The sequence below is a fragment of the Lactuca serriola genome, chromosome 1 (genome assembly GCF_051521515.1).
Source record: "Lactuca serriola cultivar US96UC23 chromosome 1, Lser_US96UC23_V15, whole genome shotgun sequence".
Taxonomy (NCBI): Eukaryota; Viridiplantae; Streptophyta; class Magnoliopsida; order Asterales; family Asteraceae; genus Lactuca; species Lactuca serriola.
Window position 1 is genome coordinate 51,201,236 of NC_136408.1, and position 18,601 is coordinate 51,219,836.

The 18,601-nt window shown below is 34.6% G+C and overlaps 2 protein-coding genes across 4 annotated transcripts; both read right to left on the bottom strand.

Annotated features, from left to right (window-relative positions):
* Positions 1-288: 288 nt before the first annotated feature.
* LOC145088043 (phytochrome B-like) lies at positions 289-4,874 on the bottom strand. The gene is made up of 4 exons (XM_079026237.1): positions 2,609-4,874; positions 1,158-1,968; positions 783-1,076; positions 289-707 (listed from the first exon to the last, which is right to left on the bottom strand). Exons 1-4 carry the CDS (start codon positions 4,674-4,676, stop codon positions 503-505), a joined length of 3,378 nt encoding a protein of 1,125 aa, XP_078882363.1. The 5' UTR covers positions 4,677-4,874; the 3' UTR covers positions 289-502.
* A 4,024-nt stretch (positions 4,875-8,898) lies between these two features.
* LOC145088051 (uncharacterized) lies at positions 8,899-13,817 on the bottom strand. 3 transcript variants are annotated; one of them, XM_079026257.1, is made up of 13 exons: positions 13,713-13,817; positions 13,438-13,583; positions 11,047-11,095; positions 10,792-10,938; positions 10,620-10,696; positions 10,475-10,544; positions 10,284-10,374; positions 10,150-10,219; positions 9,967-10,062; positions 9,800-9,899; positions 9,641-9,724; positions 9,277-9,353; positions 8,899-9,149 (listed from the first exon to the last, which is right to left on the bottom strand). In XM_079026257.1, exons 1-13 carry the CDS (start codon positions 13,762-13,764, stop codon positions 9,009-9,011), a joined length of 1,200 nt encoding a protein of 399 aa, XP_078882383.1. In that variant the 5' UTR covers positions 13,765-13,817; the 3' UTR covers positions 8,899-9,008. The 3 variants fall into 3 exon arrangements, with proteins under 3 accessions (XP_078882383.1, XP_078882376.1, XP_078882391.1); XM_079026250.1 differs by having other exon boundaries at positions 10,475-10,696; XM_079026265.1 differs by lacking the exons at positions 13,438-13,583; positions 13,713-13,817 and adding an exon at positions 11,365-12,959.
* Positions 13,818-18,601: the final 4,784 nt, after the last annotated feature.

Below are 18,601 nucleotides of genomic sequence, written 5' to 3' on the forward strand. Positions count from 1 at the left end.
AGTTGATACCCTGTCAACAATGGGCATCCACTTTTTGATAACAAATTAAAAAAAAAATCCAAATCAAAAATTAAACAAATTGTCAACATGAATGTTACGTTAATGTCATGTCGACATAGTGTGATTTTGACAGAACACATGGCATGCCACATAGACTAGTCACCGGTTTCTCATGCTGGCTTAAACAAAAGTAAAGTCGACGGAGTTCAGTAATCGATCATATATGTGATATGTGATTCACTCAAAGTGACAAATAGGTTTTTTAAATATTTGGTTGATAGTAGGATATACAAGTAATACATTTTTTCAATTAATATATTAACCAGACCAGAATCTCATTCCTATATAACACCACAAATACATATACTCTCTAACAATACCATCGATCCCACTCCTTTGGAGTAATTCACACTAAAAAATAACCCGTTAATCTCTTAAAGTCATAATAAAACAGTTAACACAACACCACAAATGTCCTTTTTATTATCCGGGTCCACCATTTTCATGTTCCACGAGGAAGAGGGAGTTCAATCACAATATGGAAATAACACCTTTCAGATTCTCTTATATATTGAACCTCTCCATTCATTAGCTTTAAGATCTTCCTACACATGCTTAATCCTAAACCTTCCTCTGTGCTCCACTGACTGCTCTGAAACATGTCTTGAACCAGCTCAGCTGGAAGACCGTTTCCCGGGCACACCATCCTGACAAAAATAAAAACCAAATTTTTTTTTTAAAAAAAAATTTTTAAAAAAAGAAAGCAAGATGAAATGAAATACCTAAACTCAATATGGGCATTGGTGATTCCATCAAAAACCTGCTTCAAACTGGGTCGAACCTGAATTTCAACCCAACCATTAGGCGAAGGCGAATGTTGAACCATATTCAACAAGAAATTAGTCAACACTTGTTGAACCCTAGTTTGATCACCACAAACAGTCAACGTTTTGACTTCTTCCGGAATATCCCGAATCAATTGCACCCCTCGATCCCTCAATATCAACATCACTTGGCTAACCACCGCATCGATCACACTCCCAACCACAAACTCCCGCTTTTCAACCTCCAAATGTCTGCCAACACAAGATCATATTCATATTATATTATTTGTTTCTACAAATGTAACATAGTAGTATAATCCTAACGTAACTCACCCTTCTTGAATGTTCTCCATATCAACATCTTTTATAATCTTCAACATTTGTTTCTCACAAGCTGCGCTGGTTTCCAACAACTGCTTTTGATCTTCGGACAAATCCGTAGCTTCAAGAAGCAAATTAGCAAAGCGAATCCCACTTAATGGACTCTTGATTTCATGACAAATATACGCTAATTCTTTCATTCTTGCAAAACATTTGTTCTCTTGTTGTCTTTGTATCTTTAAAGCTTGTTGTAGCTCGGGGCTTGCGATTTGCAAGAAACAAAACGCCCCTGTAGCATCACCACCGGACAAATTTACCCTTTTGTTTGCGGACAACAAAGCTTGAACAAATTTCCCACGTCGATCAAAGAATGAAAACGGATACTTATCGCTATCTTGTCCACTAATTGCATTATGCAAAATGATCATGAATTTTGTTAAAGAATCCGGACCCTTTAGGCGACAACAACTTCCAAAAATCTCCCCAACCAACATTTTCCCGATGACATCATCTCTCCCCCACCCTGTGAGTTTTTCCATAGCGGTGTTCCATTCTGAGCAACATGTGTTTTCATCGGATGCAAAGATGGGTGGGATTAAGGGATTTGGACTATGTACAATGGCCCGATAATCGCCTTGAATTTGGACGAATTTGTCCATTACGACTTTTTGTCTCGTTACATCTTGACCCACGAAACAAACTCCAACGATGTTGTCTGTATAGTCTTTGCTACAACAAGCATTCACCACTACAAATATCGCGTTTTCTTCTTCTGATAAATTGAATGTTCGGAGTTTGATCTCCACGTTCTTGTCTTCTTCACCTATTATGTCAAAGCAAAATAAGTGTGTATGTTCACAAGAAAACAACAAGATCTTTTTGTTGTGGGAAGAAACAGAGAAAACAGAGTATACAACTGCATGAACAACTTTCTAACAACAAAGTGATCATTGCTTTTGGGACGACAAGGGGTTCTTAAAAGTTTTTTGGACCTTAAATTCATAGTATACTATAATAGCATAATTTTAAAGAGATTAAAGTTGATCTTGTATTATCTAAAATCTGTTTGTGGCATTGAAAAACAGTGAAAACAGTGTATATAACAGAATTAATGACTTGTTGTCAAGTGCATGTGATTATTGTTTGTGGGTTAAAGAGAGGAAAGAGCAGGAAACTTTGAAATCTTGAAATCTTGGCATAATAAGCAAGAATCTTTAATTGCAATCTTGAATATTGGCATTAAAAAGCAGGAAACTTTGCAATCTTGAAATCTTGGTATGAAAAAAAAAAGATATAAACTTTGCAACTTGAAATCATGGCATTGAAAAGCAAGAAAGTTTGCAATTTTGAAATCTTGGCATTAAAAATCAAGACACTTTGCAATCTTGAAATCTTGACATCAAAAGACAAGAAACTTTGAAACCATGAAATGTTGGAATGATGGAGAGGACATAAAGAAGTACCTTGTAAAGCATGATGAAGAAGCCTGATGACGATTTCTTGTGACTCTTTAAAAATGAGATCTTGAACCAATGATTTCCCCATAGCTTCACTAACCGAAAGACCAGTCAACTCTGCAATCTTTGCATTCCATCCGTTTATTCTTCCTTCAACATCAACAGCAAATATGGGAGCAGTTGCAGTTTCAATCAATCGAACCATTTCTTTTGCAACTGAACTAAGTTCATCCATTCCCTGCAACCCCATTTCCTCACTTTGAATCTTGACTACAGCTTTGGAATTGGAATCACGTTCTTCTTTAAACGAATCTCTTAAAATAAGTTGTAAAGAATGGATTGCATCCATTTCAGCATTCTCCCATGGCAAGCTTCTACTCTTCACAACTTCAAGAAACGCGTTGAATGAAGAACGTGGATGCATTCGTTGCCCATCATCTTTATCTTCCGGATGATGTTTAGCTCCACCCCATTTCATCTCTTTTGCAGTGTGGGACCGGAACCAAAACAAGAAATCTTTTGAAGTTATATAAGCAACTGCCATCCCACAAACCGCATCACCAAGTGAAGCAGCTTGAGGGTAACCGGCATCCGCTAATGAATCGGTGCTTAAACCGGTGGAATCGGTATGACATGCCAATAGCCATTCCACTATATCTTTGATTTGTGATTCCGTTGGTGTGATTCCGGCCGCATAGTACTTTCCTTGGTAAAAAAGAGCAGCACCATCACATTTCACAAGATCCATGATGCTTGGACTTTGAGTCACGATTCCGGTAGGGGAATCACGTAGGAGCATATCACATAACAAAGTTTGTGTTCTTAGAATCCGTTTTTCCAACATTTGAGAAGCTAATTGTAATTCCAAGTTTAGTTGGAGTCCAAAAGCTTGCATCAAGAATTCACACGCGTAACGTAATGGAAACGGAATGCATCGTGCCGATGTATGGTGACAAACTACTAACCCCCATAGCCCCATTGTCCCTCTCCCACCTCCGGAATCTTCGTTTCCATTGATGATTACTGCCAAAGCTAATGAAGCTATTGAACCCATGTTAGCCATGTATTGAGCATGGCAACCATGAGGGGCCCGAAGGGTGGACCCTACTAAACACAAAGGCTGCATCAAACAATCGTCTTGGATTACAGGAACAGGGTTAGCGTGACAATCAACTATCATTCTGACACGATTCTGCCTAAACAAGAATCTTGAAGCCTGTGGGATATCAGTTGCGGGATAATGTAACCCGAGATAAGGATCCAAATCAGGCCTCTTGCATTCCGCCACCACTTCACCATGTTCATCTTCGTGAAACTTGTAGACCATTACACGATCGTAACCAGTGAGCTCTCTCACGTTTTGTACAACGGTGTCACACAGAAGCTTAATATCGCCACCTGGCAACGCCTGTAAATTTGAAATGGCTCGAACAGCGAGCTTCTGAGATTGAACAGCCCCAGCAATTGATAAAGCAGGATCCTCGGTTCTAGCAGGTTCCAAATCGATAACTATACCAACATCGATTCTGTGCAGAATCGCGTAAAATGGTTTACCGGAATTCTTGGAGTGAACCCAGACAGGGTTTAAGAGGGTAATTTCGCGAGCCCGGAAAGCCCTTTCCAGCAATATAGCACTCGAAGGGGTGAAAAGGGTTTTGACATCAGTTCCAATTGTTAAAATTTCGGTTTTTTCCAGACTAGGAACGGATTGTGGTGCTAAACCTAATCGTTCTCTAGCATTTTCACTGAACGCAATTACTCTAAAACTAGAATTATCGATAGCAATCATACAACCAAAGGGTTGAATGTGACCACCTCTTTGAATTTTGGATAGATAAGCAGTCATTTGTTGTTCAGCGATTGAATCGGTGGCTGTTTTGATTGAGTGTGAGTAATCAAAAGACTTACCAGATTCACCGGATTCTTCATAAACAGCGTGTAATCTAGCATCGACTGCGTATTGTGCAATGGCTTTACTCATTGAATCAACCCTAGGCGTTGATGATGTAGAAGGGTTTTGAGGTTGAACTTGTTGTGGGTGAAACCCAGAACTTGCTTTGCTCCCAGAAGCCATGTTTATGAATCTTGAATGAATTTGGAATTGGGGATGAAAGATTAAATGCAGTTTTGGTGATTAACAACAAGATCAAGAAGGGAGCGATGAGGTTTACAAGTATACTTGTGGTGGATTTGAGGTGTTGGTTTGAAGCTTTGGTTGCATTTATAGTCATTCAGTCCTGGATTCTCTCCACATCTCATCTGATCTCATTACATCGCAACTTTATAGAAAATAATATATATATATATATATATATATATATATATATATATATATATATATATATATATATATATATATATATATATATATATATATATGTTTTAATTTATTTTAATTAAATATGAATTTAATTTTAACATGTGAACAATATGCTATTAAAATTTTAGTAACTTACATAACGAAATTTAATTTTTATAACGACTTAATACATAGTTGTACTTGTAAAAAGAAAGTTTGTTGAATAATTTAATATAATATAAAATTAAATTATATAAATAAATAAAAGAAAATGATAATTATAGTCATCATGGCTAATGAAATGCCTTAACATAGTTTAGCTTCTATCTTTCTCCGTAGTCATGTAGGAGTGGGCAACTGCGAAACGGTGGACTTTATGAAAATTGCTTTTATGATTATTAATTAATATCGTTTTTTCAGTTTCAAATTGCAAGGTGTTTGACTTGTTTATATGACTCATTTGATGATGAGGTCACCGAGAGGGATATTGATCATATGCATGGCAAGAGGTAGTCATTTCTATAGTTTACGTACTTCCTTTTCAATTCTACTTTATTTAGCATCATTATAACATTAACTTTTGTCATGCTCATGGTATTACCGAGTACCGGGGTAGTAAAGAGCCCTTGTAGCTAGACCACGTATACCGGTGAAAAAATATGATATTGTTATATGTATAAATACATTAAGAGTAATATCTTAATGTTGTGAGTTGTATTTTGATGCATTTGAAGCTATGAGGTGCTTATAAAGCTTTGAATTGATATTTTGCATATTAATAGAGATGTTAGAGTTAGGAAGAAAACTGAAGTTGAATTCTATGTCGAGATAAAAGAAGTTGGAAAAGGGAAATCAATCAATTATGCGCCACCTACATGCTTCTTGTATGCCGAAATCAAGAGTTCAATTTATACTCGGATTCATCTAACTATGTGTTGCATCCAACTGACTCGCACACCATGTAAATAGTTCAACAGAAAAATCTATAAATAATGCATTATCTTGACCTAGGAGGCATATCTGAACTCATAGATCAAAAATACATCAGTTTTGAGAGTCCAGAAGGTGTGTTGAGGCTGAAAGATTGGCTAGGAGCGGGAATATGAAGGATCATGAGCAAAATCGTTACAGATGTTATTTGGTTTGCTTTTCTAACCATGTTTATCATTTTTTTTATAATTTCCTTATGTTTTCTACTTCATATTTTGGGCTTAAAAACCATTTTGCTTTTGATTAGATGTAGATAAACCTTTAAGATTTTGATTGATTATTGTTTGGATATTTTGAGTTATTTCATTTATTGTGCTTGTTTAATCAAAAATTCATATGTGTTCAAGTTTATATATATTTATTTTCTATTGTTGAGTAAATATAGTTTGTAGGACCAATCAAATTGTATTTGCTTGAATTATAATTGTTAATGACCATGAACAATTATGACTGATGATGGACCAAATTCTATTGTTAGGTTAATACAGTAATGAACTCTAATGTGTATGAATTGCATATGATGACTATTATGTGCAGCAGTTGATTTTCTATGACCATTGAGATCAATCCAGATCAAATCTTTCATGATACAAACTATAAGACTGAAAATAATGGTAATAAATTATATTATCATTGTGTTAGTTGTCCTTATAATCATTAGAGTTATAATCGAACCAATAGGCTTAATTAGTATAGAAATCAATGAATAGCAACTAATATCCATTGCATGCTTAACTATTATTAGGTTAATTAAAAATTAAATTTTCTGAACTAAATCATGTATGTTCCCTTGAGTTCTACAACCCTATCTTACCAACTGGGACGGAGCCTGAACAAATTATTTGGGGGTGGGGGCATAGCCCAAATTTTATATTTTTATGTCTAATGTGTGTATAAATTAGTGGGTAAAACTACTTATAAGCAGAAAACAAAGGGTTATTTAAATTTTATATTTTTATGTCTAGCCCTTAATATCCTCCACCTCTACTTACCAAAGTTATAGTGTCATACAATTAGATACACTTAGTCTAGTTGTGTAATAGTCTCTATCATTGATGAAATAGACTTTAAATTTAAGACCGGATTAAACACATCAAAAGATAACACTTTGTAATACATACTTGGTTCACTTATTTATCTCTAATTTTTTAACTAGCAACGTCACATTAACTATTCGGTAAAGAGCCCTTGTAGATACCCTCGTGGAAGAATTCAAATGGGTAACCAATGGCGGATCAAGAAGAAAATTTTATGGGTAGCACAAGTTTATCTACATAAGACCAAAGATAGACATTTTAAACTAAAAGGTGAAACCGGAAAAACTCTAACTTTGGATGTTGGATCGTTAGCTAAGATTAAGTGTCTCCAAATTAAGATAAAAACTAACAATTCCCAAAGAACCATTCAAATACCAAATAACAAGAAGACTAGACGTAGGGGGTGTAATCGATTTGAACTATAAGATATTCATAATCCACTTGTTAATTGACTTACTCGAGATCAAGCTTAATATGTAGTTGTTTATTAAACATTGTCGTGCCCCATCTCTAATCAATGTGTTTGATTAGGATCGCGAACATAGAAAACCTCCTATAGTCCTATATAAATATGATCTAACGTAATGTAGTTTTATTGGATTTTGACTAATGATTTTTGTATTTAGTTTGAAAAGATATATCAAAATAAGCTAACTTTAAAAGAATAAAAAAAAATTATATATCTTGAGGAAATCATTTTGACATTAGTGCATATTTGAATAATTAATGTTTTCAGTACTATCTTGCTTTAATTGTATATTAGTATAAAAAAATATAAAAAGAAAACTTCATTAAAACATTTATATGAAATGGGTATTAAAGCCAATTAACAAGAGAATAATATATATCGCTTAGGCAGCACATCAACAATTTTGGGTACCACATTAAGTAACTATTTTTTTTTCAAAACTTTTACCCCAGGCAAGCATATGGATCCGCCAATGTGGGTAACACCCTATAGAGGTAAATGATTAAGAGCATAATTGGCTAACACCCTATAGAGGTAAATGATTAAGGTTTTCATGCTTTAGTATGTACACAATCACTAGAAACGTTGGTCAGCAGCTTAAGGAGACTACCACTGAGAGTGAGAAGGAGTTCTAGATATTGAATATTGCATTACTAAAACCAAATAGCATAAAACAAAAATCATTTCAAAGAAATAAAATTTCGTAGTATGATTCATTATTCCCCAAGGGATAGTTTTCTAGCTATTTCTTAACAAACATTCAGTTATATTAACATTTTTCTTAAATAATATATGAGTATATTGATATAAAAGCTAATTTAAGAACTTAACTCGAACACCAAAAAGAAATATATCTACTTGTATCAACTTTCTACTTGTATCTAGCTACTTGTACCTTAAATTATTGGCCCCATGCAATGGTTGTCTATCATATCCCTGACACGTGAAATTGTATACAACCCGGGCCCACCGCTCGTATGCTTTATATATTTTATTCCTTTCCGCTCACGAACTCTGTTTTCCACTATCGCCTTATCTAACGGACCACAACTTGCCACGCCTTCCTTTTTGACCTCGCCAAAGTTTGTGTGGTCATGTCACGTGCGCTCGGTCCACACCTCCACGTGCATGTGTTTCGTACCATATTATTTCCATCTTCAAAATTTTGTTTTAAATTTTTATTTTTTCTTTAAATAGCTAGCTCACACACCATATTATTGACCATAAAATTTTTAACGTCGTTATTTTGTTTTAACAAGTAAAATTATAACAACTTTAGAAGATATAAAACTACGTTTTTTTAAAAAGAAAAAAACATATTCTAAAAAAACCTAAATTTTAATAAACATATACTCCGATTTTCATTAGGAAAGACTGTCGCCCTAACATAATTCAGTGGAATCCTTCTAGCGTCCAGAGTCTTCCAAATTGTCTCTTGTGGAACACTATCTACTTTTCACATATATTTCTCCCTATTTTTTTCACGTAACACTATCATCCATTTGCATTCACTATTGTGTATATTATTCTGAATTGATAGTAGACAAAAAGGTATACTATTGCTGTTTGTTGACTAAGATTCTAATGCTACTAAAGCTAGCAATTAGTTATTTACAATGTATGAGTATAAGATTTAACCCCTCCTACTAAGTTGAGAGCTTCCATAACAGCCATTAACAGAAGGTCTGGGTACGATTCTATGTGAGCAAGTCCACCCTCTGATTCCATACAACTCAAAATCCTTCCAACAATCTGGGAAAAAACAAAACCAAACAAAAAACATTAAACATGTACGAGGTCAAAATATTCCTCTCCTTTCATAATGGCTTTTTCTGTTACATTTTGTACACAAAAATTTGTAAAAGAACTTATTACTAACCTTACGGGCATATCCCCCATAAGCAATTCCTCCAATCAAAGCGTTTGAGTTGGACAACATTGACCTCTCCGAATTTTCTATGGATGGGAAAGGCTACCAATGAGCTCAAGGGGCAATATGGGAAATAAAGAGTACTTTGAGAATCGCAACATTTAAATTGTATATTGATAACTTTAGTTTGAAAAACTTTCACAAGACAACAAACAAGAAAGTGAACAACAATTAATTATACACTTGTTTATTAATCAAATGTATAAAATACCCTTCAATAATAACATAATAAAGAATCTTTTAGAAACATTAGTAACATGGGCAAATAGGTAAATTTGGCTAGTAACAAAGGGACAACAAGATTTATTTATACCACAAATTGTCGTTTGGAAGAGGTTATGTTTTCTTAACCCGTCCACCGTGTGCGCGTTAGTACCACCCGCGAGTTGTAGAAAACCTATATCATCGTTTCTTGACACGTCATCAAATATGCATTAAACACTTGTACATTCCATACTAATTTGATGCTGACCTGTCGGTTTGTCTTTAGAAGAAACCAAACGAAGAGCAAAAGCAATGCATTCACGCGTGGCCCCGCGTCCAATGTCTCCACTCATTGGTCGACCATCTAACTAAAATTATATCACTCGATCATGCATTATCATGTTGTACTTTATGCATTAAATCATGTACACATACCTGCCATAAATTTAAGCAACAAAGATCGCGTTCTAAAATTGAGTACATTTTGTTCATCATAGAGACAGTTGAATCTCCATTATAAGGTAAACTAACCTGCATTTACTTGTAATTAAAAAAATTTAAATATTTTTAATTTTATGTTCAAGAAAAAAAATTAAATAATAAATTTAAAATACTTACTGCCACAAGCCTTAGATGATTAACAGAATCTCCCAAACCACTCCAAAGCTCTTTGAAAGAATCAGTCTGCCTGAATGTTTTTACCCAAAAATAAAAATTTATTTTATTTTATAAAATAAAATAAAATAATTTACCTTCCATTTGTATGTATCTCAATAGCATCAACATCATCCCTCTCAAGAAGTTTAGATGTTTCAGAAGCATCTCTTACATAATTCATTGCTTCTGAATCATTTAAATCATTTATCAGTATAATTTTGGGAAGATCTCACACATACTAATGAGAAAAATATTAAAAAATTTAAAATAAAAAAAATATACAAACTTATTTTATCGTATGGACAAACTGGAAAACAACGTCCACAGCCATAGCATCGCTCATTTATTACTCCTGCCTTCATATCAAATAAAAATTCACCATTAAAAAAAAAGTGAAAGATATAAATTCGAAGAAGAAAAAGAAAAAAGACCTTAAATATCGCATTAGCAGGACATATTTTTTCACATGGTCTTGTACAGTCCTTCGGACAATCATCTGGGTCAAATTCTGTTAAACAAATAATTGTTAGTGTTACATATTTTAATGAAACAGATATTGAATCATGCATGAAATAATTGTACATTGTGCTTTATGACATGTACCAGCTTTGCGGAAGTGAAGATCTTCATCATCATTGACACTTATCATAACCCAAGGCCTTCTTAGGGGCAAAATAGTCATTGCAACATTGATTCCTTCGTTCACTGCGTTCACTACTGCCTCATCCGCAGCACAGTCAATACAGTCAACTACAATAAATACACAAACACAATTTAGAAAAAATAATTCAAAGTCATTCTTTTAATATGATCAAAGTATTGGAAAATTAATGATGAAAATTAATAGAGTTTATATACCTCCAGCCAGAGTGTAAACAAGAGAAAGATTCCTAATATCCACAACATCCTGGAACCAAAATGCAACAATTAGTTAAAGTTTTCTAATACGGAAAAACTACTTTGGTCAAAAAATCAGAAATTCTTTCATCATTTTAGGGAGAATGCGCAATATTTCAAAGGTTTAATAAAAAAAATAGCAACTAACTTTTATTGATTTGTTTATTATAGCATCGTATTTTTTTTTTCTAATTACAGCATTGTAACTACAAGTCTACAACTAGAAGCATTTGAATTGGATATTGCCAAAAAAATTATAAGGCCGAATGGTATACTAACCACGAGGCACTTCGTGGTTGAGGTGGCCACGAACCATGCTCGTGCACACCGCCCCGGTGGTTCGTGGTAGGTCGTGGTCGTTGTCATTCGTGTTCCCGACGACAGATTCAAACGAGAATGGTGATTGGTGTTCGAATTTTTTGGCCGTTGAACGGCTATTTTGGCCGTTTCTTTTTTTTTCTTTTTTCAAACACAATTTACTAATATAAATAACACTTCTATTATACCAAAATTTACATCCCATTCTATTCTCTAAAACCACAAAACACATACACATGGATCCCACAATACATATGGAGTTTTTAAAAAGTTTTGACTCAGATGACGACGTAGAATTCGTCGAGACATTCTTCAATGTTGTGCAACACGTTCACGCCGAAGAAAGTTCGAATGCAGCGCGTACAAGTGCGGTCGTCAATCGTGATCGCCAAGCCGCACACGACTTATTGGTACGTGATTACTTTGCCGATAATTGTCTTTATAATGACGACTCATTCGAACGTCGTTTCTGTCTGAATAAGGCTATATTTTTACGTATTAGTAATGCTTTAGAATCTCGTTATGATTTTTTCAAACAAAAACCCGACGCTAGAGGAAGAATGGGTTTTAGTAGTATACAAAAATATGCGGCTGCTCTTAGGTATTTGGGATACGGTATAGCATTTGATGCATCTGACGAATACTTGAAAGTATCCGAGAGGACCGCAGTTGAATGCGTAGATTGGTTTTCTGCATATGTTTATGAGGTTTTTCACGAAAAATATTTGCGTAAACCTACTCAACGTGATATTGAGATATTATATTCGGCTCATGAAGAGAGGCATGGATTTCCTGGTATGCTTGGCAGTCTAGATTGTACGCATGTGGCTTGGGAAAAATGTCCAACTACATGGCGTGGTCAGTTCACTCGAGGAGATATAGGTGAACCAACTATCATCCTAGAAGCTGTTGCATCTCAAAATTTGTGGATATGGCATGCCTTTTTTGGAGTAGCGGGGTCTAACAACGACCTTAATGTTCTTGGTCAGTCTCCACTTTTCAACGATATTTGGACCGGCAAAGCACCTGATATGATGTTCACGGTAAACGGGCACGCGTACAATTACGGTTACTACCTTGGTGATGGGATATACCCGGATTATTCTACATTGATGAAGGCATACTCGGTTCCTCGAAGTGAAAAAGCAAAATTTTTTACAAAAAAACAGGAATCGGCGAGAAAGGATATCGAGAGGGCATTTGGAGTCCTTAAGCAAACATGACATATAGTGAAATATATTACACGACTCTGGGATAAAGAAAGAATTAAATGAATGGTCCTAGCATGTATTATAATGCATAATATGATTATTGAAGATGAAGGTCGAGCGATTTGCACGTATGATCCGAACGACGTTGTCGTTCCAATTGAGGAGTTCGTACCCGGAACGAATGTGTTTTTAGAGCGAGTTGTTGAAATTCATAACAGTGAAACGTGTTTCAATTTTCGAGAAGATGTCGCGGAACATTTGTACCAACATAGCATGAACGACGATTAAGATTTTTATATGTACGTTTGTTCGTTTTATTATTAATATAATGTTTTTTTTTCTAGATTAACTAAGTAGTGTATTTTAAAGTTGTTATTTTATTTTTATAATTAATGAAAAAATAGTTTTAAAAAAATGAATGCTTTTTAATTATAAAAAATATAATTTTATTGTAATTTTTGAATTAAAAAAAATAATTTTATTGTATTTTTGAATTAAAAAAAATAAAAATAACGATATGAAGTGGTGTGTTAGTTGTAGGTATCCCATGTTAGTGGTAGTGGAATGTGGTGCTGATGTGGCATCCACCCCATATGTGGTATGTGGTGGATATAACGTATCGTCTGATCCATTTTATTTAAATCGACTGAATAAGTTTTAAAATCGAAAGTGGAATCAGATTATGGGAGGTACCTTTTGTGTAGTCTATCACATCATACCTTATATAAATTACAATTCGAAACGTAAAATTAGTATCTAGCATTCAATCAACGAATAAGTGGAAACCCAAGTTCAAAAATCAAAACTCGTCAAAAGAATTTACCTCAAAGCTAGCACCACAAATTAGCTTGACCCAATTGCCTTTCTGAAGAGATTTTTGTGGGAAAGTTGTGATTGAGGGAACCTTATTTTTTATGAGTAAATCCCTAACTTTCTCAAGAGATTTGTTCAGAGTAGCATCCAATTTACCTGAGATTCATAGTTAAAAAAATGGTTGTCATATGCATACTATGCGTGTGTGTGTGTGTGTGTGTGTGTGAGAGAGAGAGAGAGAGAGAGAGAGAGAGAGAGAGAGAGAGGTATAGAGATGGATATTACAGCGGAGGTGGGTGTTGAGAACAGCGGCATGGCAAGAGAAGTTGAGAGCCATTGAAGAAGAAGGGGCAGGAGATATCGGTTTAAACTTCACATCTACGAATTGAAAGATATTTACACTTTGACCCCATAAGAATTACAAGTTGAGCAAAATAACTCTTCATAAAATTAATTCATTTTTATTTTTATCTTCTTTCTGTTTAACATAATTGAAATCGAGAAATGATTTTGTCAAATATATGTTCTTAAATTTTGAAATTACTAGTACCTATCAATAATTATGTAATGGTAACATACAGAAGTCTAGATAGAAAGTAACAAAAAGGAATGTTATATTTCATTCATTTATCATTTCATTCCATCAACATGACAAATCTTAATTCTTTTAAGATTTATTGTAAATATAAAAGCTTTTATTCAGCTCAAGTTTTTCCAAGTAATGTTTAAAGCTTTAGTTCAGCTCAAGTTTTTCCAAGTAATGTTTGCAAAGTAATTATATAATTATTAAATTAAACTTAGTATTTCTACGTTGAACTTTCATTGATGCTCTCTTTTGCTTACCTACTCTAGAAACATAGGTCAAGTTCTCAATTGATCCAACATTTTGAGATTTGAATGCTATGTGATGACAACTCATGGTGCTTTAACTACTTCATGGCTTAGAGTACTCGGTACGGGCCCGTGGAAGGGCGTTTTTGCCTACGTGGAGGCACCTCAATGTCGTGACGATTGGAACACCGTCCCAACCTCCAGTTATAAGATGTGACGTTATGAAATGTGGTAATGACCACGAGAGACAACACCCAATCAGATTATTTATTTCTCTTTTTCTCTCTTTTTCTCTCTCCTCTTAACACTATTTTATAACATGGGAACACTACTCTCACTTCATGTTAAAATATGAGATCACAATATTTGGCTTCATAACCCCGTTGCCTACACACAACACTCTTAAGAATCAAAGGAAGCCAACAACTTCATCGGGGTTTCCTCAAGAAAAAAAACCAAGGGAAATTTAATATCAAAAAAGATTATATAAAAATCTTATTTGAAGTTATCATGCAATAAAACCTGTGTTGTATAAATAATATTACTTGAAATCATAAACTCTATGTCATGAGTTTTCTTAATTCTGAATATATATATATATATATATATATATATATATATATATATATATATATATATATATATATATATATATATATATATATATGGAAGTTACATAAATTTCTATGTTTTTTTTGTTGGAAGATATAAACAAAATCTACAAATAGATATGTTGCTTTCTATAGTTGTTTCATTAAGTTTATAAAATTTTATTTGTTGGGCATTTATTCGGGTAGCCAACTAATTAGCATAATCATCCTACATAACAACAATATTGACATGAATTGATCTCTCTGGCCCTGGTTAGAACCCATAGAAAGAAACAAATGGTAACCTTAAATCGAAAATCAAATACTTGAAATATTTACAGAGTCAATCAATAAAAGAATAGAGTTTTCATTCTTACATGTAGAAGCTTTTCCAATAAGGAAGATAAACACTGTTGTAAAATCCGAGTATAAAAGAAATCAACAACCCAAGAAAACCCTAATTCGAAAACAAAAAGCACATTATTTACAGAGGACGTGAAGAAACATAAGAGATGATTCAATGTTACATGTGTAGGCAGTTAGTTATGTTTCAAAAGATTTCAGAGCAGGGTAAGGGAAAGGCAGCAAAATTATAATAAAAATAATAATACTAAATTAACCTTAAATATATAAACAAAACAAACGTAAAAAAACAAAAAACAAAACAAAAAAAACAAAAACAAAAAAAAAAAAAAAAAAAAAAAAAAAATCAAAGCCTAGGCAGGCAGTAATGTATTTCTAAAATACTGTTATCAAGGGACAAAGATGATTAAGATATACTTCTAATTAAAGCAAAAAAATAGTAATGTATTTCTAACTTTAAATAAAAACGACTTTATAAATCACTTTAAGCATTAAACAGCAATATACTTCTAATGTTAAGCAATAGACACTTACATATTTTTGTTCGGCTATTGGGTTATCGAATGTATCATCTTTACGGGTATGAGCATTGTGAAAAGCTTGGACTCTACAAGTGATTATTAACCTATTAACTTTTCAAAATTTCAATAAACTTAAAAATATTTGGGAAATAAAAAAGTACTTTTGAAAACAAATTTTTATTATCCTAAAAAAGAATGTTTTATTAACTTCAAAAATGAGTTTTTAACAGGTTACACACTAGCTCCTAACTTTGAAAAATGTTTATGACTTCAACACCTAAAATGACTTGTTGGATTATAAACTTATGGTTTCTTGCTACCACATAAACTAATATAAACACTTTTTTAGAAATTATTTTTTGTCAACCCATAAGATAATAAACATTTTTATGAAAAAGTGCTTATTAAGTTAAATAAGCAATCCCACCCTAAAAACTATATTATATTTTTAATAAATGGTTATATATATATATATATATATATATATATATATATATATATATATATATATATTGTAGCACCTGGTTCTTGGTATGTAAAATTTACCCAAGTACTTTGCATTTTTAGCCTTGGACTCGGCGAGTTGTAGGCCCGACTCGCCGAGTAGAGTCGGGTTATGGAACACATTTAAGTTGGCGACTCGGCGAGTCCATATTCTGGACTCGGCGAGTCCCCGCTGTCTGATGAAACCCTAATTTCAACGGTTTGCACCCTATTTAAACCATCATATGCGCCCCCAAGCTCGCCCCTTTCACCCTCAGAGCTCCTTATATCATCCTAACCTCGTTCCTTGTGAGATTGAAGTGTTTTGGTGTCATTTCTTGAAGATTTTGAGAGAAAAAGGAGAGTAGATCAAGAGGAGAAGAAGGAGGCCAGACATCTTGGTGTTATTTCAGAGATTCCTTGAGGTATAACTCAGTTTCCTTCTGTTTTCATGCTAAGAGTCCCTTAGAGCTCCATTAAAGTCCTTCTTGAGCCATTTCCAATCTTGATTATGAATTAGGGTTTGCGATAAGTTGATTAATCTTTAGATCTAGGCATGATTGAGCTCCAGGAGCTCGGATCTACTACCTTTATGGAGCCATATTGCATGAAAGCCCTAGATCTACTCTTTTAGTGCATTTTGAGCCCTAAAACCTTCTTTGGTGTTGATTTACACGTAAAGTTGGAAACTTTACGTGTTAATCAAGCCCTAAGAACCCAGATCTATGTATGGAATGAGTTGGATTCAAGCAAAATCAAGTATATAGTAATCGCATGTGAAAGACTCGACGAGTCGTTCATCGGACCCGGCGAGTCGAGTCGCGAGTCCCCGAGTTTTCCCCTTTTTCGTGTTTGTTGAGTGGAGTCGTGAGTCATGGGGGGTGACTCAGTGAGTCGGAAGCCAGACTTACCCATGGAGCAACTCGGCGAGTCAACGCCCTGACTCGGCGAGTTCAAGGCAATCTTCTTGCCTCAAGAACAGACTCGGCGAGTTGTTCATACAACTCGGCGAGTCTCAGCATAGAGCGTTCTTCGGATGAAGATGAACTCGACGAGTTGTTCATACAACTCGGCGAGTAGGATGAAGGACTATTGGACATCGGTTTAGAAGGAAAACTCGTCGAGTCAATGCCTAACTCGACAAGTAGAAGCGGGATTATGCCCAATCGAATGAGTAGGGACTCGATGAGTTGGCGAGCCAACTCGGCGAGTCGGGTCAACTGGAAGTTGACTTTGACTTTGACTCTTGACTTGGTTAGGGGTAAATGGTCATTTTACTCTAAGGTCAATTGGCAGTATTTGACTGAGTGCTTGGTGGGAATTTCAGCCGGAGGATTTCCGGAGCAGCAGCAGCAGACAGACAGTTCCCACGCAGATCAGCGGCTACTACGAGGTGAGTTACCTTCCAGTAGCAGTGGGTCTACGGCCACAATGTATGTGACATCCCCAAAATCTCGGTCAGAAAAGACCGATTTTCATTTATGCTTTTAAATAATTTCAGAGTAAATCCTTTTGATTTGAAAGAGTTGCGGAATTTGTTCCCAAAAACAAAACGTGATAAAAAAAATGTTTACCAAAGCATTTCATAAAAGAAATGTATTTTCATTATATAATCAAAACTCGGGATGTCATGTTCCGATACAGACCAATAAGCATAAACGATAACATTATAAGTCATTCAACAAATATATACATATACACACTTGTAAACAAAACAACTTGATGGTTCATCCATCTCATGCCCTTGCGCCACTTCCTGTAATACAAATAAAACTGAGTGGGTCAGGCTTGGGAGCCTGGTGAGCATATAGGGTTTTCAACCCACAATAAATAATTATATTTAATTCCACCAACCAACAATAACCCAATTACCCATTCTCGTTATTCTCACTTTATGTCCCTAAAATAACTAACACAAGGGACTTAGTCTAAGAATATTTCATCGGGGCGACAACACATGCTTCGGGGGTTCCTCAGCAATATAAGTCAAATAAGGCAACCATGAGGGGGATGGAGTACAGCGAATGAACACCCAAGTTCATTAACACCTACAGGTGGCGAACCTGCTAATGTTTCCACAAGACTGTCTAGAAAAGTCTGTGGTCGTCATCTAAACTCCGCTAGATGACTAAATCAAACAACAACGAGGCCTCTCATCTGTTTTATTACACACCAACTATCTACCCATGTTCTACCCAACATATTAGTAGATAAAAATATACATTTTTATACATAGTTTAAAAAACCTGTATAGCATGCTTTAATCAATACATATTCCACATAACAGATGAGGCACACACACACATAACACGTATTTCATAGAGAATAAATCATATCTATGAGATAGAAGAAAGTTAATACACATTCACACACATAACCACAAAAT